Below are 23,385 nucleotides of genomic sequence, written 5' to 3'. Positions count from 1 at the left end.
ATGAATTAAAGATTGAACAATTGGAGAAGCTGCGTTCCTCCTCATCATATTTCATATACGTGATCTGGCTTGGCTCAGTGGTCACACTTGCCTCACATGCAAAAGATTATGGGTTCAGGCTTCACTCCAGGGATTTAAGTATATAATCTAGGCTGACAGATCAGTGTAGTATTGAGAAAGGACGGCACTGATGGAGGTGTCATCCTTTGGACCACATGTTAGGTGAAGGCTCCATCTGTTTGTTCAGGAGGAAGTAAAAGATTGTAACATTATTAGAAGAGCAAAGGGGTTATCTCTATGTCCTGACCAATAGTTAGCCTTCAGCTGGTCAACCATTTCACTACTGTTGTGGGATCTTGCTGTGTGAAAATTGGCTGCTGCCTTTGCCTAAATAACAAAACATAATGTGAATGAATTGGCTGTGCTTTGGGACATCCCAAGTCAGTGACAGGCATTATAAAATACAAGCTCTTTCTACATCCCTTATATAGTAACACAGAGAGCATAGCCGCTGATACTTCAAACCCAAGTTTGGTGCCACCTAATCACTATGACTTGATTTACCTCTTTTACTCTGGTCAGCCTTGGTTATGTTCTGCACTGTGACCCTAGGCTTTCATCCAGATTTCTTACAAAAGAGCAGAAGCATTCCATCATATTGTTGGTGCTACATGTTATATGTTGGAAAAGGTCTTTGTTCAATCTGAGAGCAGGTTAATAAAACAAATGCTATATTTCATTTAACTATCATAACAGCTCATGAGAAGAATTACAAATATGCAATTGCTTTAAGAATCAAATTGGTTCAGTCTTTAAAAGAAAATTCAATGGTTATCCTATGCATCACAAATTTTTAGAAAATTCCTTTGAGAAAACACCTATTTTCTTTCAGTCATATAACTCCTGAGCTTTTCAGTCACAATGAGTTAAAGAACAGGAGCCGAGCTGAAGTATGCCAAGTCAGCTGGTTGAATGTGTAGAACCAGGGATGCCCATTAACCTTTGGCCAAGTGCCACCGACCCAACCTATGCCTGCTGTGGTGCCACTGCCTGGAATGGTATATCATAGAGAGACGGTGTGTGATGAACATCTACCCTTCATCACACTGTGAACTCTAGATATCAGCCATGGCATCGTGGCTAATTCCCAAACAAAGATGATAGGAAGTGAACAAAGCAAACCATAGGAGTATTTTAATAAACATCCTATCAATTGTTGGCTGGAGGCTGGAATCTTCATAGCATCCCATTGCCAACTTTTCCTGAAAAGCAGAAAAGAAAGTATTAAATTCCAGCTCAGTCAGGATCCAAGTCTAGGAAGACATGGAGCAACAAAGCTGATGAGTGCCTCAGGTGACGGGTGGGAGAGGGGGAGGGAAACACAAGCTCCAAAGCCATATTAAGAGTACCATTGGTATAGACTAACATGTGGAATACCAAACGAAGTAGCTTCCACAATGAAAAGTGCTTTTGACTGTCTGAGCAGTTCAGAAAATTAATTACAATTTTTTTTTAACAATCACAGAACCCCTTTGTTTTGGGGTTAACCATTTTCATTGTGAAAAATTCATTTGGTTACTCTTGTTCAAACCACTGCAAAATGGAACTAGTCTAACATTGACGAAGACTACCGCCTGTGCCAAAACAAAAGCTTAAAACGCTCATCAGGTAAATGTATTGACAACACAAATGGAAAGTGATTAGGAGCAGGAACATTACATTCTAATAAACATTGAATTTTCAGAAAATCCACAGTGAAAATGGTTGAAATGTTTGCAAGTGTTTGTACCCCCTATAAATAGAAATATCAATGGGAAGTGGCTAATTAGACAGTGGTATGCTGAATGCTGTTTCACACTCAGGCAGATTAAAATGCAATCAGCAACTCTCTTCAAGTAAAATACATGATCAACTTTTTTGCCATTCTCTATCAGAGCACATTATAATGAGCTCAAAGAATCACATCGTTATCATTGGAGATCATTCCAATTCCGATCCAATGTCTTTTTTTTTTAAACAAATGCAATAAGAATCTCATTTACTGTTTGCCTGAGAGTAGCTAGATCCTAAAGATTCTTTTAAGGATCATTTTCCAAATTTGCACTCCTGCTGGTGAGCCTTGCTGCTCAAATAATACAACCTGCTTTGCACAGCATTGTCCAATCATTTAGAACAAAATTATATTCCAGCTCGAAAAATTACCCCTTATGAATCAGTTGAGAATGCTTAGATTAAATTGAGTTATTACATTGGTAGTGGGTTAGATATTGTAGGGTTACAGGATGGGGATCACTGCAAAGATAAACCGTCCAGGAACTATCTCAGATGGGATTAAATATATATTATTCTTACATTGAACAGTTGGTTACTAAATTATCTCAAAATCTCCCCTTCACCTGACATATTAATGAAATTAGTGTTTGCCCAAGAAATGAATACCCTTAGGAACCATTAAGGGAGTATTTTAATCAACTGTTTCTCAATGTGATATAGCCTCACCTGCCAAACTAGCAGGAGCAATATCCAGTCCTTTATGCAATGATACACATGTCTGGCAAAGTCAAGACAAAAATAACCAGAAACTTGTTGGTCAGTGGAGTTTAGGCTGGACAATAGATTGTGCTTGATGTCTTAATTGAAACAAGGCGAGGGGAGAGAATTTTACAGCTTCCCCAGAGATCAGCTCTTGACATTGGCTTACTGAATGCAAGTGAGTGAGAAAAACCATGTCCTGGATTAGGATAGAGGATCTTTATCTTCACGGTTAATGTCTGGTTTTTACTGAGAAACCAGAGAATAGGTCTGGGATGGTATTTACAGAGAAGTTGGTAGAGTGTGCCAATAGGAAAAGGCCAATGTGGATGTGGTGAAAAGGTAAGGCATAACATGATAAAAACTGAAATGACGACGTGTACCAAGGACAATTGCAAGCAATCTCGATCGTCCAAGAATTAATTTGGGAAGCATGCAAACAACCTACACCAATCCATGTGGCATCCCACTAATAAAGCACAGCCATGAATTCTATAAGCACGTATCTAGTTAAACTTTCAAGGCATTTGACACAAATCATTGATACTTGTTATTTGGGACTAACTTGCTCCTTTTTGATTATACCTAAAATGTGACTAATTTTGATAACCCCATCCCTTTACCTCACACAGATGCATGTCATTGTCTGAGCCATTTCTTGGAGACCTTTGAAGTGGTGTTGCAGTTAAATGGTAAACGAACATGGAGGTCAATGTGAAAAGGCTCAAAAATGCCAATTGAACAGAGACTGAATGGCAGCGATGCTCTGTGACCCTCACTCAGGCCAACTAGACTATGTGAAATACCCATGTCTATTTGACCCAGATCTCATTGATTCATAAGTAGAAAAAATATAGGGAAAAATGCAATTATTTCAGTTTCCTTTTATAACCTTCCCAGTCCTGAGGTCCTGGTCTCTTTGTGTTTTAAAAGAGGAGCTTTAAGATTTGTTGCCCTATACTGGATGTAGTTTAGCATTTGGATTTGCCGTGCATTGAAGGCCACATGATTTATTGCTGATCAATCTGTAGCATCTGGGCACATGTTTTACGCCCAGCTCACGGCTATTTAGCCATAACATGAAATTACCCAACAACGTAAAGGTGGCCCATCTCAGGCACTTGCGAAGGAGGTCGGTTAAACCTTTAGGCAGCCAAACCAGGAATGAAATAGATATTTCATTCTCCAAGGTCTTCCGCTGCCAAGACAAAAATGCTTCGCTGGAAGTTTAAATTTCACACGCACATACACACACAAGCACACTTCACAGGCTTAAAGAAGGTGGGCACTTGAGTTATATGACTGAAGATGTTTTCATAGATGATCTTATAGCATATAATCCTGGACATTCAAAGAATGCCAACCGAAAGTTAAAACAGAAGTTCTCAGGTCCAATCTGATGTTTTAGTTCACAGTCTGATGGCTCCTTATCTATCAGAGCAATCAGTGTTTACTGAACCACGATGATCAAATAAAAAAATTAGCCAATAGAAAAAAAAGAAAGGTAACTCAACACTGCTGCTTGTATCCTATCCTTTTCCTACTCCATCCGAGTTATAGGAATGCCATGTATCCAGTTGCCTTGGCAAACCATTCCAAGATACCCCTTGCTGAAATCATTAAAAAAAAATTTACGTAAAGACTGGATCTCTGGTCCTCTTCCCTGGCCATCCCACACATGGGCAACATCTTGTAAACACACTGCTTTCGAACAAGCAGTTGATGTCGGCATTTTGTCAAGAAAGCAGCTCGCAGAGAAGACCTAGGTGGATGACGCTGTCAAACCTGAACACCTCGTCCATGCATTTGTATAACCTGTGCTCGTAGAGTCTGAATGCTGCTCAGGATTTGTTTCTGGTGTTCAACACATGTAATCCCCAGGCTCATTACATCTCTGTGGAAGAAAATCATACAGAAGTTAGCACTTACAGTCCACTGCTATTCATTCTCATTACAGTTGCTAAGAACAGGGGCTGTGCTGGTGATTGAATGAAAAGTACAGCTAAGTATAATGATCATACTGACATAATCAGCTTGTACAAGTTCCCATTTCTAGTGGCACTTCATCCATTAAATTACCTGCCACAGCTTTTTATTGAAATCTCTCACAAATGACCAAAACTGAATAGATCAGAATAGATTCACATCACATCCTGAAAGGCTGATGCTTAAAGACTGTTCCTTGGCGACGGCTTCAATTGAGATGGATGAACCAACCCAGGCATTGAAGTTGGGGGCTGATATGTTCTATCAAGGTCAGACAGGTTTGGATGCGAAGCATTACCCAAGTGATCACATACTCTATTTGTATTATATACAAAAAGCTCGTATTGCAAATCCTCTATATTTTTTTATAAACTTTGTTTCTCTTTTAAAAATACTTTTTCTCTGGTTCTTCCCCTTTTCTGAAGGTTCTGGCTGTTGTAGCTTATCACAGGCTTTTGAATGCCATGCCCACGTGGTCTCCATGTGCAAACCTACACAGTGAGTACTAGTAGGTTGTTGGACGGTGAGGGGCATCACACTGAGCCCAATCCTGTCCTCATCGGTTTGTAGCAGGGGTATATGGTTGGCAATCAGGAAGCAAGAACCCTGGATATTTTCTTCTCTTCTCCAAGGATTAGGGGCATTGAGACTAATTGTAGAACTGCCTGACAAGTAATTCAACATACAACCAACAACTGTCTGGTCTGTATGGGAAAGTAGTCACTGAGCAGTCCACTTAATGACTAAGTCATTGGTGGAATCATCTGCATATTTGTAAAAAATATAAGAACTTTAAAATACAGTTTCACTGTGCAATTGGGCTGATTTGATGACATACATGTGTAGGTGAGGGTAAGGAGGACAGTGAGGAGGTGGGGGGTAGTCTGGGGAAGAGAAAAACACAGGGAGAATGAATCGTATTTCCTTCAATGTCTTCAGTGTGTGAAATTCAGGCCAGTGCTTGGGGTAGCAATGCAGTTTTCACTGGAACAAGCTACTCAAGAAGAAAAATTGGGGATGTTGGAAGGTAGGCGTCAATGGACAAAATGCCGCAGGCACCACGCTTGTGAACACAGTGAACACAGCCCCATAGCTGGGGCTTTCCTGAGCGTCCACCACGTCAAAGAACAAAGAACAGTACAGCACAGGAACAGGCCATTCGGCCCTCTAAGCCTGCGCCAATCATGATACCTGTCTAAACTAAAACCTTCTGCACTTCCGGGGTCCGTATCCCTCTATTCCCATCCTATTCATATATTTGTCAAGATTTGTCAGTGGAAGATCTGCGGAAACCCTGGGGAAGCAGCTATTCGACCTAATACTGGACTTAATGTCAACTCCTCAAGTGTCAAGCAACAGGACATTGATCAGTCCAATCAAATTAGTGTGAGGGAGGGAGTGTTGTCTTTGTTACTGAATATTTTGGGTTGAGGCTACAGAAGCAATCTTACTGATTACGGTCACTTTCCTGGTAAAGGCAGAGGTTCTTAGTTTTAGGAGAGGAAATTCCAAAGAAAGTGCTTTTTCTTTACCAGCATGCAATGGTACTACTTGTGGTTTCTCTTTGCTTAGTGCCCAGCATTCAGTATCTGGTAGGGGTGCTTGAACCATCAGAGTCTGGCTTGTGTGGTGTAGGGCACACATAATGATCAGTGAGGAAGGCGAGCAGAGACAAAGTTGTGTATGGAGAATTATAGGGGTACCACTCGGCCCCTGGCCTGCCACAAAGACTGTTCAACTATTGCTACACTTTTGCTGCATGAATTCTTTGGCTTCTGCTTTTTAATACTTAGTTTTGGAAAGGAGCCTTACACTTATGTGGCAACCAAGACCAGAGACCATACATATAAGCTAGTTAATAATAAATACAAAAGACAATTTAGGAAAAAAAATTTCATGCAAAGTGTGGTTAGAATGTGGAACTTGCTATCACAAGGAATGGTTGCAGCGAATAGCATAGATGCATTTAAGGGGATACTAAATAAACACATGAAGGAGAAAGGAATAGAAGGATATGCTGACAGGGTGAGATGAGGTGCAGGAGAAGGTGAATGTGGAGCATAAATGCAGGCCCAGAACAGGTGAGCCAAAAGGTCTGTTTCTGTGCTACAGACTTGATGTAATAAGGTTTACTCAAATCTCTGTCAAGATTTTTTTTTTTTTATTGACCCACAGGTGCATTTTTGGCCTGACATTTTGCTACTTTTCAACATTTGTTAACTTACAGGATCAATTCATGAATGGATGGTGAAAGATGTGCCTTTGTGTCATATAATTCCTTGCATTCAGAAGATAATCCTACCACCTTTAGACTGCACGGGCTGGTTTCTGGGATGCAGCAGTCATGATTTTTTTTTTAGAAAGGAACACCAGTTGATTATTAAAGTTTAAGTTTGGGCTGTCACATAAAATTAGATGTAGCTCCACTGTCCTCAATTAGTCACATAGGGCTGGATTTTGTGCTGAAGACAGGGATCCTGGTGCCGGGCCGAAATCCTACCTTTGCCTTTACCCTGCCCATCCCCACCACCCGCTGGAGCGATCCTCCGGTCTTTTTTGCCAACATTTTAAGAGGCGAGGTCCCAGTCCCTTTAAAGACTTTAAAGGGATCCCGCCTCAACGAGCTGCCAGCCAATCACAGGGATGATACCAGGTATGTGTGGGTATATATATCAGGAAAGGATGAACAGGCTGGGTCTCTTTGCTCTTGAAAAAAGGCTGAGGGGTGACCTAATAGAGGTCTTTAAAATTATGAAAGGTTTTTGACCGAGTGATACAGCGAGAATGTTTACATTTGTAGGGAATAGTATAAGTAGAGGCCATCAATATAAGATAGTCACCAAGAAATCGAACGGGGAATTCAGAAGAAACTTCTTTGCCCAAAGAGTGCCGAGATTGAACTCACTACCACAGGGAGGGTTTGAAGGGAATAGTATAAATACATTTAAGGGGAAGCTATACAAGTATATGAGGGAGAAGGCAATAGAGGGTTACGATGATAGATTTAGATGAGGAAAGATGAGAGGAGGCTGGAGTGAAGCATAAACACCAGTATGAACTGGTTGGGCCGAATTGCCTGTTTCTGTGCCATATATCCTTATGTATGTAATTCTATGTGAATGAGGCAGAGTGTGAAGGAGATTTGTTTGGATATTCTCTTAGCCTATCTGGCCCTAAGGGAAGCTGCATGGGTGAGACAGTTCAAAGGGCCCAGGGTTTTAGGCTTCTTTTATATATTTTTTAAAATCTTGCAATACATTTTTAGCACTGGTCTATATATTAATGACCTAAACTTGGGCACAATTCCAAAATTTGCAGATTGCTCAAAATTTGGAAATATAGTGAACTGTGAGGTGGATAGTGATAGACTTCAAGAGGACATAGACAGGCTGGCAAAATGGGCAGGTACGTGGCAGTTGAAATTTAATGCAGAGAAGTGTGAACTGGATCATTTGGTAGGAAGAATGAGGAGAGGCAATATAAAATAAAGGGCACAATTCTAAAGAAGGTTCAGGAACAGAGAGACCTGCACAAATAGTTGAAGGTGACAGGGCAAGTTGGTTCCAGGAATGAGAGTTACGTGGATAGGGTAAAGAAGCTGGGGTTGTTCTCCTAAGAGAAGGGTGAGAGGAGATTTGATGGAGGTGTTTAAAATTATTAGGGGTCTAAGCAAAATAGAGAGAAACTGTTCCCATTGGCAGAAGGGTCGAGAATCAGAACACCGATATAGGTGAATGGCAAAAGAACCAAAGGTGAAATGAGGAAAAACTTCTTTTTAATGCAGTGAGTGGTTAGGATTTGGAATGCACTGCCTGAGTGTGTGGTGGAGGCAGATTCAATTGTGGCTTTCAAAAGGGAACTGGATAAGTACCTGAAGAGAAAAAAACTGCAGTGCTATGAGAAAAGGGTGGGGCTGGCTGAATTGCTTTTGCAGAGAGCTGGCACAGACATGATGGGCCGCATGGCCTCCTTCTGTGTTTTAACCATTCTATGATTCTGTTGTGAATTTTTGTCTGGTATTTTTATAATGGAAAATGTGGGGGGAGATTTCTTCTCTTTCTGATAACAGTGTGTAATGTTTATATAAAAGCTGAATATTGTCTGCTAATTCATTGGAAGGCCGCTGCAATGGAAATCTTTCTAAGATTCCAGCAGAACATGAAGAGCAGGACAAAATGGAGAGGAAAGGAGTTCTTACAAACAAACTTTCACAGTCGCTCAGTGAGAAGTAGGACGTAAATGAAGAGTCCTGTGGCAGTTGATAAGCTAGAATTGATACTGGGGTTTGTTTTGGAAGCCCCGCTGATACAATATCTCGTAGCTCATCAGACACCAGAGCCAGCCTGCCATTTATGCCAACAACCATACCTGCAGAGTCTGGCACACCAGCCTGTCTACGACTTTGGGGACTAGGTCCCATGTCCTCCAGGCAGCCAACTGCAGATCTGTACCACCTGCTGTATGCATAGCCTGGGCAGCTAGCCTGATTGTCAGTGGCAGTCAAGGTCACCTCCTTCTTCAGCACTTCTGCTGTCTTGAGTCTGGCGCAGGGATTACCTGAAGTACCAGCCAATACGCTGTGTCAAACAGTTCAGGTCAGCATGGGCAACAATTTCTTCATCCTTCCCAGTGAACAGCAGGACACAGCTGCCCAGTGGTACTGAATTTCCAGTGTCAGAATAGTCATTGAAGGCAGCCACAGCGCCATCCTGCAGCCGAACCTGTGTGACAGTTAAGTCACCGTGTAGGTTTATTTTTAAACAACCATTTTATGAATGAAGCCCTTTGACAATGTGAGAGCGCCAAGTTTATCGGTTGTAAGTAGTAATTTGCTACAGTATTGATAGGCAGGTTAAGTAATGATCTTTAAAGTCAGTTTCTTTTGGCCAATTTAAATCCTTTTTTTCTGAAATCTTTTTCGATTTCAGCAACATAAACAAGAAGAAAATTGGGGAAAAAATATTTGAGCTCTTAAAAGCATAGTAAATTCCATGATCCAAGGGGTGGCACAGTGGTTAGCACCGCAGCCTCACAGCTCCAGGGACCCGGGTTCGATTCTGGGTACTGCCTGTGCGGAGTTTGCAAGTTCTCCCTGTGTCTGCGTGGGTTTCCTCCGGGTGCTCCGGTTTCCTCCCACATGCCAAAGACTTGCAGGGTGATAGGTTAATTGGCCATTATAAATTGCCCCTAGTATAGGTAGGTGGTAGGGAAATATATAGGGACAGGTGGGGATGTGGTAGGAATATGGGATTAGTGTAGGATGAGTATAAATAGGCGGTTTATGGTCGGCACAGACTCGGTGGGCCGAAGGGCCTGTTTCAGTACTGTATCTCTAAACTAAGCTAAATCACCACCAAACCCGGACTTTTACACGCCTCACTCACACTTCCAAACATAATTTGTTATAAGTTTCAGTGATCACAACATACTGTCAAGCTATTTTAGCAGTCAAATCCATTTACAGTGTGTGTCAATTTGTGTGCTGCAAAATATTGTCTGTTAAAATAATGTTTAAAATAGCACATTACCATGGTGTCACAAAATATAAATTTACAGACGTCTGACTGAAATATGAAATGGTTGCTACTGTATGTGCTATGAATAGTATATTGTGATCATTCCATTCATTTTGTTGATTTTTCAACACGAGTTTTTGCCATTATATGGATGCGATACACAATGATTTCGAGAACTGATTCGGTAAGTAAACAATAATTTTTCTCAAATTCAAATGCAATTCAGCAGATGGCACAAATCTCTTCTTTTTTCTTTCATGGGACGTGAGGGTTATTGGCGAGGCCAGGATTTGTAGCCCATCCCTAATTGTCCTTGAGAAGGTGGTGGTGAGCTGCTTTCTTGAACCGCTGCAGTGCATCTGGTGAGGGTACACCCACAGTGCTATTAGGAGTTCTAGGTTTTTGATCCAGCGATTACGAAAGAATGACAATATAGTTCCAAGCATAATGGGGAATACAGAAATGGCAGAGAAGCTAAATGATTACTATGTGTCCGTCTTCACTGAGGAAGATACAAGAAATCTTTTTTTTTTATTCATTCATGGGATGTGGGCGACGCTGGCCAGGCCAGCATTTATTGCCCATCCCTAATTGCCCTTGAGAAGGTGGTGGTGAGCTGCCTACTTGAACCGCTGCAGTCCATTTGGGGTAGGTACACCCACAGTGCTGTCAGGAAGGGAGTTCCAGGATTTTGACCCAGCGACAGTGAAGGAACGGCGATATAGTTCCAATTCAGGATGGTGTGTGACTTGGAGGGGAAATTGCAGATGGTGGTGTTCCCATGTATTTGCTGCCCTTGTCCTTCTAGTTGGTAGAAGTCACGGGTTTGGAAGGTGCTGTCTAAGGAGCCTTGGTGCATTGCTGCAGTGCATCTTGTAGATGGTACACACTGCTGCCACTGTGCGTCAGTGGTGGAGGGAGTGAATGTTTGTAGATGGGGTGCTAATCAAGCGGGCTACTTTGTCCTGGATGGTGTTGAGCTTCTTGAGTGTTGTTGGAGCTGCACCCATCCAGGCAAGTGGAGAGTATCCCATCACACTTGTGCCTTGTAGATGGCGGACAGGCTTTAGGGAGTCAGGAGGTGAGTTACTCGCCTCAGGATTCCTAACCTCTGACCTGCTCTTGTAGCCACGGTATTTATATGGCTACTCCAGTTCCGTTTCTGGTCAATGGTAGCCCTTAGAATGTTGATAGTGGGGGATTCAGCGATGGTAATGCTGTTGAATGTCAAGGGGAGATGGTTAGATTCACTCTTGTTGGAGGTAGTCATTGCCTGGCACTTGTGTGGCGCGAATGTTACTTGCCACTTATCAGCCCAAGCCTGGATATTGTCCAGGTCTTGCTGCATTTCTACACGGACTGCTTCAGTATCTTTGGAGTCATGAATGGTGCTGAACATTGTGCAATCATCCGCGAACATCCCCACTTCTTTTTATTTATTTTTTTTATTTATTTAGAGATACAGCACTGAAACAGGTCCTTCGGCCTACCAAGTCTGTGCCGATCAACAACCACCCATTTATACTAACCCTACAGTAATCCCATATTCCCTACCACCTACCTACACTAGGGGCAATTTACAGTGGCCAATTTACCTATCAACCTGCAAGTCTTTTGGCTGTGGGAGGAAACCGGAGCACCCGACGAAAACCCAAGCGGTCACAGGGAGAATTTGCAAACTTCACACAAGCAGTACCCAGAATTGAACCCGGGTCCCAGAAGCTGTGAGGCTGCAGTGCTAACCACTGCGCCGCCCTTATGATTGAAGGAAGGTCATTGATGAAGCAGCTGAAGATGGTTGGGCCTAGGACACTACCCTGAGGAACTCCTGCAGTGATGTCCTGGAGCTCAGATGATTGATCTCCAACAAACACAACCATCTTCCTTTGCGCTAGTTATGACTCCAGCCAGCGGAGGGTTTTCCCCCTGATACCCATTAACCTCAGTTTTGCTAGGGCTCCTTGATGCCATACTCGGTCAAATGCTGCCTTGATGTCAAGGGCAGTCACTCTCATCTCACCTCTTGAGTTCAGCCCTTTTGTCCATGTTTGAACCAAGCCTGTAATGACGTCAGGAGCTGAGTGGCCCTGGCGGAACCCAAAATGAGCGTCACTGAGCAGGTTATTGCTAAGCAAGTGCTGCTTGATGGCACTGTTGATGACACCTTCCATCACTTTACTGATGATAGAGAGTAGGCTGATGGGGCGGTAATTGGCCGGGTTGGACTTGTCCTGCTTTTTGTGTACAGGACATACCTGGGCAATTTTCCACATTGCAGGGTAGATGCCAGTGTTGTAGCTGTACTGGAACAGCTTGGCTTGGGGCATAGCAAGTTCTGGAGCACAGGTCTTCAGTACTATTGCCGGAATGTTGTCAGGGCCCATAGCTTATGCAGTATCCAGTGCCCTCAGTCGTTTCTTGATATCACGCGGAGTGAATTGAATTGGCTGAAGTCTGGCATCTGTGATGCTGGGGACTTCAGGAGGAGGCCGAGATGAATCATCAACTCAGCACTTCCGGCTGAAGATTGTTGCAAATGATTCAGCCTTATCTTTCGCACTGATGTGCTGGGCTCCCCCATCATTGAGGATGGGGATATTTGTGGAGCCACCTTCTCCAGTTAGTTGTTTAGTTGTCCACCACCATGCATGGCTGGATGTGGCAGGACTGCAGAGCTTAGATCTGATCCGTTGGTTATGGGATCGCTTAGCTCTGTCTATCGCATGCTGCTTATGCAGTTTGGCACGCAGATAGTCCTGTGTTGTAGCTTCATCAGGTTGACACCTCATTTTGAGGTATGCTTGGTGCTGCTCGTGGTATGCCCTCCTGCATTCTTCATTGAACCAGAGTTGGTCTCCTGGCTTGATGGTAATGGTAGAGTGGGGGATATGCTGGGCCATGAGATTACAGATTGTGGTTGAGTACAATTCTGCTGCTGCTGATGGCGCACAGCGCCTCATGGATGCCCAGTTTTGCATTGCTAGATCTGTTCAAAATCCATTTAACACGGTGAAAGTGCCACACATCACGACAAAAATCTCGCAGAATTAGCGATCCAAGGGACAAGGGAGAATGAGGAACTGAAGGAAATTAGTATTAGTAAGAAGGCTGTACTTAGGAACATAGAAAATAGGAACAGGAGTAGGTCATTTTGCCCTTCGAGCCTGCTCCTTCATTCATTATGATCATGGCTGATCATCTAACTCAGTAACCTGTTCCTGCTTTCTTCCCATACCCTTTGATCGCTTTAGACCCAAGAGCTATATCTAACTCCTTTTTGAAAACATACAATGTTTTGGCCTCAACTGCTTTCTGTGGTAGCGAATACCACAGGCTCACCACTCTCTGGGTGAAGAAGTTTCTCCTCATCTTAGTCCTAAAAGGTTTACCCTGTATCCTAATACTGGTTCTGGACTACCCCACCATCGGGAACATCCTTCCTGCATCTACCCTGTCAAGTCCTGTTAGAATTTTATAGGTTTCTATGAGATCCCCCCTCATTCTTCTGAACTCCAGCGAATATAATCCCAACCGACTCAATCTCTCCTCATACGTCAGTCCCGCCATCCCAGGAATCAGTCTGGTAAACCTTCGCTGCACTCCCTCTATAGCAAGAACATCATTCCTCAGATAAGGAGACCAAAACCACACACAATATTCCAGGTGTGGCCTCACCAAGGCCCTATATAATTGCAGCAAGACATCCCTGCTCCTGTACTCGAATCCTCTCGTTATGAAGGCCAACATACAATTTGTCTTTTGGACTGCCTGTTGCACCTGCATGCTTACCTTCAGCGACTGGTGTACGAGAATACCCAGGTCTCGCTGCATATTCCCCCCTCTCAGTTTATAGCTATTCAGATGATAATCTGCCTTCCTGTTTTTGCTACCAAAGTGGATAACCTCACATTTATCCACACTATACTGCATCTGCCATGCATTAGCCCACTCACTTAACTTGTCCAAATCACCCTGAAGCCTCCCTGCATCCTCCTCACAACTCACCCTCCCACCCAGTTTTGTGTCATCTGCAAATTTGGAGATATTACATTTAGTTCCCTCATCTAAATTATTAATATATATTGTGAATAGCTGGGGTCCTAGCACCGATCCCTGCGATACCCCACTACCCCACAATTTATTGCGAATGCTCCGCGCGTTCTGCACAAAGCCTTAAGACTTGTCTTTTTAACATTACTTGTCCCCTTCCCACTATTTTTCATTGTGGCCCTGTTTGATTCTGGCCTTTGATTTCTCTACATATCACTTTTCTTATTTCCCTTACTGTCTTTTGTTCTCATCTTTGATCCCCTCTCCTCTGACTCCTTGCAAAGGTTCCCATCTCCCTGCCATTTTAGTTTAAACCCTTCCCAACCACTCTAGCAAATACTCCCCCGAGGACATCAGTCCCGGTCCTGCCCAGGTATAACCCGCCCCGTTTGTACTGGTCCCACCTCCCCCAGTACTGGGAAAAAGTAATGGGGCTGAAGGTTGATAAGTCCCCAGGACCTGATATTCTACATCCCAGAGTGTTGAAAGAGGTAGCCATGGAGATTGTGGATCCACTGGTGATCATCTTCCAAAATTCTGTAGATTCTGGAACGGTTCCTGCAGATTGGAAGGTAGCAAATGTCACCCCATTATTTAAGAACCGAGGGAGAGAGAAAACAGGGAACTACAGACCTGTTGGCCTTACATCAGTAGTAGAGAAAATGTTAGAATCTATTCTAAAGGATGTGATAAATGGACACTTGGGTAATAATGAACTGATTGTGCATAGTCAACATAGATTTATGAATGGGCAATCATGTTAGTTTTTTGAGGATGTTACTAACAGAATTCACAAAAGGGAGTCAGTGGATGTAGGATACTTGGATTTTTAGAAGGCTTATGATGAAGTCCCCCACAGGAGGTTGGTTAGCAAAATTAAAGCACATGGGATAGGAGGTAATATACTGGCATGGATTAAGGATTGGTTAACAGACAGAAAATAAAGAGTAGGAATAAAAGGGTCATTCTCACGTTGGCAGGCTGTGACAAGTGGGGTACCGCAAGGATCAGTACTTGGGCCACAGCTGCTCAAAATATATGTCAATGATTTGGACATGGGACCAAATGCAATATTTCCAAGTTTCCGAATGACACAAACCTAGGTGGGAATGTGTGTTGTGAGGAAGATGCTAAGTGGCTTCAAAGGGATTTGGACAGACTTAGTGAGTGAGCAAGAACATGGCAGATGGAATATAATGCAGAAAAATGTGAGGTAATCCACTTTGGGAGGAGGAACAGATGTGCAGAGTATTTCTTAAAGATAAGAGATTAGAAAGTGCGGATGTACAAAGGGACCTGGGTGTCCTCGTTAATAAGTCACTGAAAGTCAACATGCAGGTGCAGCAACAATTCGGAAGGCTAATGGTATGTTAAATCTTATTGCAAGAGGGTTTGAGTACAGGAGTAGCAAAGTCTTGCTTCAATTGTATAGAACCTTGGTTAGACTGCACCGAGAGTACTGTGTGCAGTTTTAGTCCCCTTACAGGCTTTGGGGAGTCCGGAGGAGGGTTACTCACTACAAACTTTCCAGCCTCTGACCTGCTCTCTTAGCCACAGTATTTATGTGGCCGGTCCAGTTAAGTTTCTGGTCAATGTAATCCCAGGATGTTGATGGTGGGGGATTCATTGATAGTAATGCCGTTGAATGTCAAGGGGAGATGGTTATATTCTCTGTTGTTTGAGATGGTCATTGCCTGGCATCTGTGTGGCACAAATGTTACTTGCCACTTATCATCCAAGCCTGGAGGTTGTCCAGGTCTTGTTGCATATGGACACAGACTGCTTCAGTATCTGAGCCGTCGCGAATGATACTGAACATTGTGCAATCAGCGAACATCCCCACTTCTGACCGTATGTTGGTGGGAAGGTCATTAACGAAACAGCTAAAGATGGTTGAGCCTAGAACACTACCCTGATGAACTCTTGCCGTGATGTCCTGGGACAGAGATGATTGTCCTCCAACAACCACAACCATCCACCTTTGTACTAGGTATGACTCCAACCACCGGAGAATTTTTCCCAATTCCCATTGACCTTAATTTTGCTAGGGCTCCTTGATGTCATACTCAGTCAAATGCTGCTCTGATGTCAAGGGCAGTAATTCTCACCTCACCTCTGGCATACCCAAGTCTCTTTGCACAGAAACACCTCATCTCACCTCTGGAATTCAGCTCCTTTGTCCATGTTTGGACCAAGGCTGTAATGAGGTCTGGAGCGGACTGGCCCTGACGAGCCCAAACCAAGCAGATATTGCTGTGTAAGTGCCGCTTGATAGCGCTGTCGACAACACCTTCCATCACTTCACTGATGATCCAGAGTAGACTGATGGGGCAGTAAATGGCCGAGTTGGATTTGTTCTCATTTTTGTGCACAGGTCATAGCTGGGCAATTTTCCACCTTGTTGGGTAGATGCCAGTGGCGTAGCTCTACTGCAACAGCTTGGCTGGGGATGTGGATAGTTCTGGAGCACAAATTTCAGTACTTCAGCCGGGATGCTGTCAGGCCCACAGCCTTTGCTGTATCCAGTGCCATCAGCTGTTGCTTGATATCACATGGAGTGAATTGAATTGACTGAAGATTGGCATCTTTTTTTATTCATTCACTGGATGTGGGCATTGCTGGCCAGGCCAGCATTTATTGCCCATCCCTAATTGCCCTTGAGAAGGTGGTGGTGAGCTGCCTTCTTGAACCACTGCAGTCCATGCGAGATAGGTACGCCTACAGTGCTGTTAGGAAGGAAGTTCCAGGATTTTGACCCAGCGACAGTGAAGGAATGGCGATATAGTTCCAAGTCAGGATGGTGCGTGACTTGGAGGGGAACTTGCAGGTGGTGGTGTTCCCATGCATTTGCTGCCCTTGTCCTTCTAGTTGGTGATGCTGGGAACCTTAGGAGGAGGCCGAGATGGAGCATCCACTCAGCACTTCTCGCTCAAGATAGTTGCACATGCTTCAACGTTGTCTTTTGCACTGATGTGCTGGACTCCCTCATCATTGAGGATGGGTACATTTGTGGAGCCTCCTCCTCCGATAAGTTGTCTAATTGCCCACCACCATTTCTGACTGAATGTGGCAGGACTGCAGAGCTTCGATCTAATCCATTGGTTGTGGGATTCCTTAACTGTCAATGGCATGTGGCTTCTGCTGTTCAACATGCACGTAATCCTGTGTTGTAGCTTCACCAGGTTGGCACCTCATTTTTAACTGCCTTTTGAAATGGCCTAGCAAGCCACACAGTTCTACAAAACCACTAAAGAAAAGTTGAAGAATAAAACTGGACGGACCACCTGGCATCGACCTATGCCTGGCGCTGCTCTTGGCATGCTCTCCTGCTCTTCTCATTCATCCAGAGTTGATCACCTGGCTTGATGGTAATGGTAGAGTGGGGGATATGCCAGGCCATGAGGTTACAGATTGTGATTGAATACAGTTCTGCTGCTGCTGATGGCCCACAGCACCTCGTGACTGCCCAGTGTTGAGTTGCTTGATCTGTTCGAAATCTATTCCATTTTGCACTGTGGTAGTGCCATACAACATGATGGATGGTATCCTCAGTGTGAAGATGGGACTTCGTCTCCACTAGGACTGTGCAGTGGTCACTCCTACCAATACTGTCACGAATAGATGCATCTGCGACAGGTAAGTTGTGAGCACGAGGTCAAGCAAGTTTTTCTCTCGGTTTCCACAGCACCAGCTGCAGGCCCAATCTGGCAATATGTCCTTTTGGACTTGGCCATCCAGGTGCCGCCAAGCCACTTAGTGATGGACATTGAAGTCCCCCACCATTCTACCACCTTGCTACCCTCAGTGCTCCTTCCAAGTGGTGTTCAATATGGAGGAGTACTGATTCATCAGCTGAGGGAGGGTGGTAGGTGGTAATCAGCAAGAGGTTTCCTTGCCCATGTTCGACCTGATGCCATGAGACATCATGGGAGTCAATGTTGAGGACTCCCAGGGCAACTCCCTCCCAACTGTATACTACCGTGGTGTTACCTCGGGTTGGTTTGTCCTGCCGGTGGGACAGGACACACCCAGGGATGGTGATGGAGGAGTCTTGGACATTGGCTATACAGGTATGATTCTGTGAGTATGAATATGTCAGGCTGTTGCTTGACTAGTCTCTGGGACAGCTCTCTTAATTTTGGCACAAGTCCACTGATGTTAATAAGGAAGACTTTGCAAGGTCGACTGGCAGAGTGTTGTGTTGTTTCCGGTGCCTAGGTCGATGCCAGGTGGTCCATCCGGTTTTATTCTTCTTCAGCTTTTCTTTAGTATTTTTGTAGAACTGTGTGGTTTGCTAGGCCATTTCAAAGGGCAGTTAAGAGCCAGCCCATTGCTCGGGTCTGGAGTCAAATGTAGGCCAGACCGGGTATGGACGGCAGATTTCCTTCCCTGAAGGGCATTAGAGAACCAGATGTGTTTTTTTTAAAATGACAATCTTATTGTTTCATGGTCACTAGCTTTTAATTCCAGATTTTTTAATTAATTGAATTGAAATTCCACCAGCTGCCATGGTGGGATTTGAACCCATATCCCCAGAGCATTAGTCAGGGCCTCTGGATTATTAGTCTAGTAACATCATTGCTATGCCACCATCCCCCATGATCAAATGATAATCAGTAAGAGAACTGGAAGGCTGTTTGAGGGCCTCACAGGGATCTATAATAAATGGGAATGGCAATACCTTGTGGCTTCCATACTTGGGCTATGTACCTGGTAAACAGCACCTGTGGATATTCTCATCTCGAGAGCTTCATTAGTATGTGCCATCTGCCCTGGCATCTGTTCTCAGGTCATGTGGGTAGTGCACACCACATTTACCTTATACCATCTCCTGCCAGGCTTACTGTCTTCTGAGAACGGTACCAAGCAAGGCAAGCCTCTTTGCATCCACCTCATTCTGCAGGAGCTCCACTTCACCAACCATTAAAAAGAGGGGCCTGTGTAATGTGTCTCTCTCTGTCACTTGCATCAAAGCAAGGAAAGAAAGCCTGGTATCAGTTTAGTTCAGATCATGTGATCTGCTACTCGGTGTCCACAGTGTCACCCTCCAGTGGATTGAAATTCGAATTAAACTCCACCACCTGAGGAGCACCAAGTTCCACTGTCCCATCAAACCCTTCCTTGCTGACCAACATTGGCTTCTGATCTCCCAACACCTCGAATTTTGAATTCACATCTTTGTGTTTAAATCCTTCTATGGCCATATCCCTCCCTATCTGTAACCTTCTTCAATCACATAATCACCCCCCCACCCCCACCCCTGCAACCTTTACCCCACCCCATCCATATTCCCCATTCCTCTCACTCCAGCCTCTGGTATTGTCGTCCAGCTTCACCACTGCCGACTGTGCCTTCAGTCCCCTAGGTCTCAAATTCTGATGTTTGTCTCCTAAACCCTGTCCTTTAAGACCCTCATTAAAATGCAATCTTTTGCTCATCTCTCATCTATTTTTCTTCAGCATCCACTCTTCTTGTGCCTCTGTGAAAAGCCTTGGGATGTTTTTCTGTTGTTAAAGGCACTATCTAAATGCATGTTTTTGGATATTCTAATGTGTAAATCTAAATTCCTGGGATACACGCTGGTGCTGGGGACAGACAGCATAATCATAATTATCTGATCTGCACTGGCAGTGGTGGTGAGGTTCCCCGTTGCCAGTGGATTCTTGGAAAATTATTCCCAAGCTGTCCTATGCATAAAGCTCATAGTATAGGCTAATGGAGGAAATGAAAATCTCACTGGTATAGTAATAGGCACTCAACTTAGTCTGGGTTAGACTACTGGAATAGAGCTGGTGATGCTTTAACCTGCCAATGCTACCCATAACCTGAGTAACCTGAGGTGACCTGAGGCGAGTAACTCACCTCCTGACTCCCAAAGCCTGTCCACCTTCTACAAGGCACAAGTCAGGAGTGTGATGGAATACTCTCCACTTGCCTGGATGGGTGCAGCTCCAACAACACTCAAGAAGCTCGACATCATCCAGGACAAAGCAGCCCGCTTGATTGGCACCCCATCTACAAACATTCACTGCCTGCACCACCGACGCACAGTGGCAGCAGTGTGTACCATCTACAAGATGCACTGCAGCAATGCACCAAGGCTCCTCAGACAGCACCTTCCAAACCCACGACCTCTACCAACTAGAAGGACAAGGGCAGCAAATACATGGGAACACCACCACCTCCAAGTTCCCCTCCAAGTCACACGCCATCCTGACTTGGAACAATATCGCCGTTCCTTCACTGTCACTGGGTCAAAATCCTGTAACTCCCTTCCTAACAGCACTGTGGGTGTACCTACCCCACATGGACTGCAGCGGTTCAAGAAGGCAGCTCACCACCATCTTCTCAAGGGCAATTAGGGATGGGCAATAAATGTTGGCCTGGCCAGCGACACCCAAATCCCATGAATGAATAAAAAAAAAAAATTATGCAATGCTCATACTGTGGCCACTCTATGCCAGCCTCAATTTGGCAAGCATGAATATCACAGACAGTAGGGAGGGCAATTATTATTGTTGGTCAATGGCCATTATACACTATAAAAGACATCTAAGATGTTCCTGGGCCATGTGTCCCAGCTCACAAAGTTACTGGCACACTCCCAAACTTATTGCACCACACAATGGAGTGGGGCAGTCATATGGTTTGCCTAGCATAAATAAGTCTGGACAAGTTGCCTGGGATCTTCCTGGATAGATCAGGAGGTAGGCAAGACATATAGGTAATAATAAAAGCAAAATTAAAGGGTTCCGAAGAAGGGTAACTGACCCGAAACGTTAACTCTGCTTCTCTTTCCACAGATGCTGCCAGACCTGCTGAGTGATTCCAGCATTTCTTGTTTTTGTGTAAGACATATAGGTAAACACAGGAACTCCACATGCAGGAAATGTATTGGGCACATAATGAGTACACTAATCGCACTTTCATACCCTAAACCATTGAAGAAATGCACAGGCTAATGGCAATGTGTCTAAATTAAAGATCACTTACTGGCCTGTCATTCTTGCAACTGACTCCAGGTAGCAGTATCCGGCAGCAGTGAAGTTGTCCTTGTATCTGCCCATCTCAATAGCATCTAGCCACTCTCCCACTGAGTCAAAGCATGGAAATGCTGGAAAGTTTTGATCCATCAGGGGTATGTGCAGGTTCTGAGGTCTGCTGCTAAAAACAGAGATAAGAGGTCACCGATATTACGACGAGTAAGTTTTTGAATGACTCTTGAATGTCACAATGAGAAGTACTGTTACATTTGTTGCTACCTGTGTCCCTTCACTACTCACAGCTGTCACTTGTACAGCTGGGCAGTGGACAATCTGGTTTCTGAATGAGCAGTCTGGAAATTCCTAGGCTGCAAATTGGGTACTGAAAGTTTGTTTTTCAGATGATCTATTTTTCCACTTCTATATCTCACGATGCAGAGACATTCATTGCTGGACGTTTTACGGTTCATTATCAGAAGAAGAAAACTATCTCCTCCCGATTACCACAGTGATTTATCACATAAAAGTCTCTAAGTTAAATTTTTTTTAAAAATAATAAAGAAGGTATTAAATGTGAAGTGTTTGTGATACAGATCACCATTGGGAATTTCCGCTCGTTTGAAGGCCTTCAAGGAGGCTCCTAAATTTAATCTGGATCTTTTGGGTGCAAGGACACTAATAAGTACATTTTGAATTTACTAAGAACTGACCACTGCACCCTAATCTAACTAGAAAATAGTTTGGTATTTTTTTTTAAATCATTTAAAATCGGGTTACTCACAGGTGGTGGATTGATGTTGTGATTTAAAGTGCTTATTTTTTATGATGAACCCATTTTCAGCTGTATTAATTAAACTTTACCAAGTTACCACACTTAAATATATCAAGGAATAATTTTAAAGCAATTGTTTTTAAAATTAAGTTTTAAAGCACTACCAAATTATGCGGGTTCCATGGCAGATTTTGCATTTGGCAATATGCAAATGAATCTGAGCAAACTCAGGGCGGGAAGAGGTGGAAACACTTTTCTAAATGGGCACATTTGCACCGGAATCACCCACTGTATCGAAAGTGGAAACTCTACCCCCAGCTTTTTATTTCTAGATTATTCTAAATTGAATTCAAATTCTCAAAATGCCATGGTGCAATTTGACTGGCATTCTCTGGATTAATAGGCCAAGCCAGGGTTATAAGTCCAGCAACATAATCACTTACACTACTGTACCTTTAATATTAACAATAATCACCAATAGTTGTATTGTACTGGAATTATAGAAATGTCAGGGATGAGAGAATAAAGTTTGTCCTGTGATGAAGAGGTTTGAGAGAGCGGTGAAGAGGAAATTGGGAAGGGTTACTAAGCATCCCATAAGAAAAGATGTAGGACCAGTTACTGTGCAGGGAATGATAGCTTGGCACGTTGCATGTGTAGTAACATTGTGGGAGTCGGAAAAGAGATGATTCCTGGGAGCACCTGATGACCTGAATGGTGAGCCAAGCAGCATTTTTTTTTTGATTGGAAAAAGAGATGTTCTGCATTTTCAGAGGGGTATTACTAAAGGTGCTGCCCCATCGTCATTGTGAACTGGGGCAGGCCACAGTATGCTAAACTATCAGCTATGGCCTCTTGCAGTTCAGATCCTGCATCAGTTCAGCAGTCTTGACATCCAAATTGCTTTCAAGTGATTTAAAAGCTCGGTATTTCTGATCAGAATTCGGAAACATTGAAAGCTGAACCCACTGATCAATGCAGGTGCTCAGCCCTAAAACCCAGGGTTTGCAGTGAATTCATCAATCTGAGGAGCTCCAACCAACCTGAAGTGGCAGGACTTCATGATGGTATAATGCAGCATTGACCCAGTAAGCCAATGAATTACTTTTGAAGTGTAGTTACTGTTGTTCTCAAACACAGCAACTAATGAGCAAAGAGTAACAGCAGTGAAATCAATGACACGTTGCTGTTCTTCAAACAGTGCCATGGGATCATGAACATCCATCTCAGAGAGCTGACAAGGTTCAGTTTAACACCTCAAAAAGACAGCATCTCCAACAATGAAGGTCTTCCCTTGGAAATGCACTGAGGGGCTGGTCGCGATTCTGTTCTCAAGTCCTGGAGTGGGGTTTGAATCCACAACCTTCTAGCTCCATGATGGAAGTGCTACTAACTGAGCCAAACTGACACAGGAGAGAACAGACACCAGTGTTAGTAGAAGAGATAGGGCTGAAACAGCAGGAAGGTCTGGCACCAATGGAAGACCAACAAGGAGGGGAAAATGGATGCACAGGAGGTCAGAGTGGGAAGACTGAAGGACATGAGC

At 43.8% G+C, this 23,385-nt stretch overlaps 1 protein-coding gene across 3 annotated transcripts in view; it reads right to left on the bottom strand.

Annotated features, from left to right (window-relative positions):
* Nucleotides 1-4,311: 4,311 nt before the first annotated feature.
* Nucleotides 4,312-23,385, bottom strand: part of LOC137347086 (ephrin type-A receptor 7) — a 610,086-nt gene continuing 591,012 nt past the window's right edge. For 2 of the 3 annotated variants that reach the window (XM_068011157.1, XM_068011155.1), the window contains 2 exons: nt 21,078-21,245; nt 4,312-4,426 (listed from right to left, as the gene is read on the bottom strand). In XM_068011157.1, coding sequence (XP_067867258.1) covers nt 4,312-4,426; nt 21,078-21,245 — 283 coding nt within the window. Of the gene's footprint in view, nt 4,427-21,077; nt 21,249-23,385 lie in introns of all 3 variants that reach the window. The other variant, XM_068011156.1, reaches the window with a different exon arrangement.

Source organism: Heterodontus francisci, chromosome 31, assembly GCF_036365525.1.
Source record: "Heterodontus francisci isolate sHetFra1 chromosome 31, sHetFra1.hap1, whole genome shotgun sequence".
Lineage (NCBI taxonomy): Eukaryota > Metazoa > Chordata > Chondrichthyes > Heterodontiformes > Heterodontidae > Heterodontus > Heterodontus francisci.
Note: the sequence above shows the minus strand (reverse complement) of the source record. Positions and strands in the feature narration are given on the sequence as shown.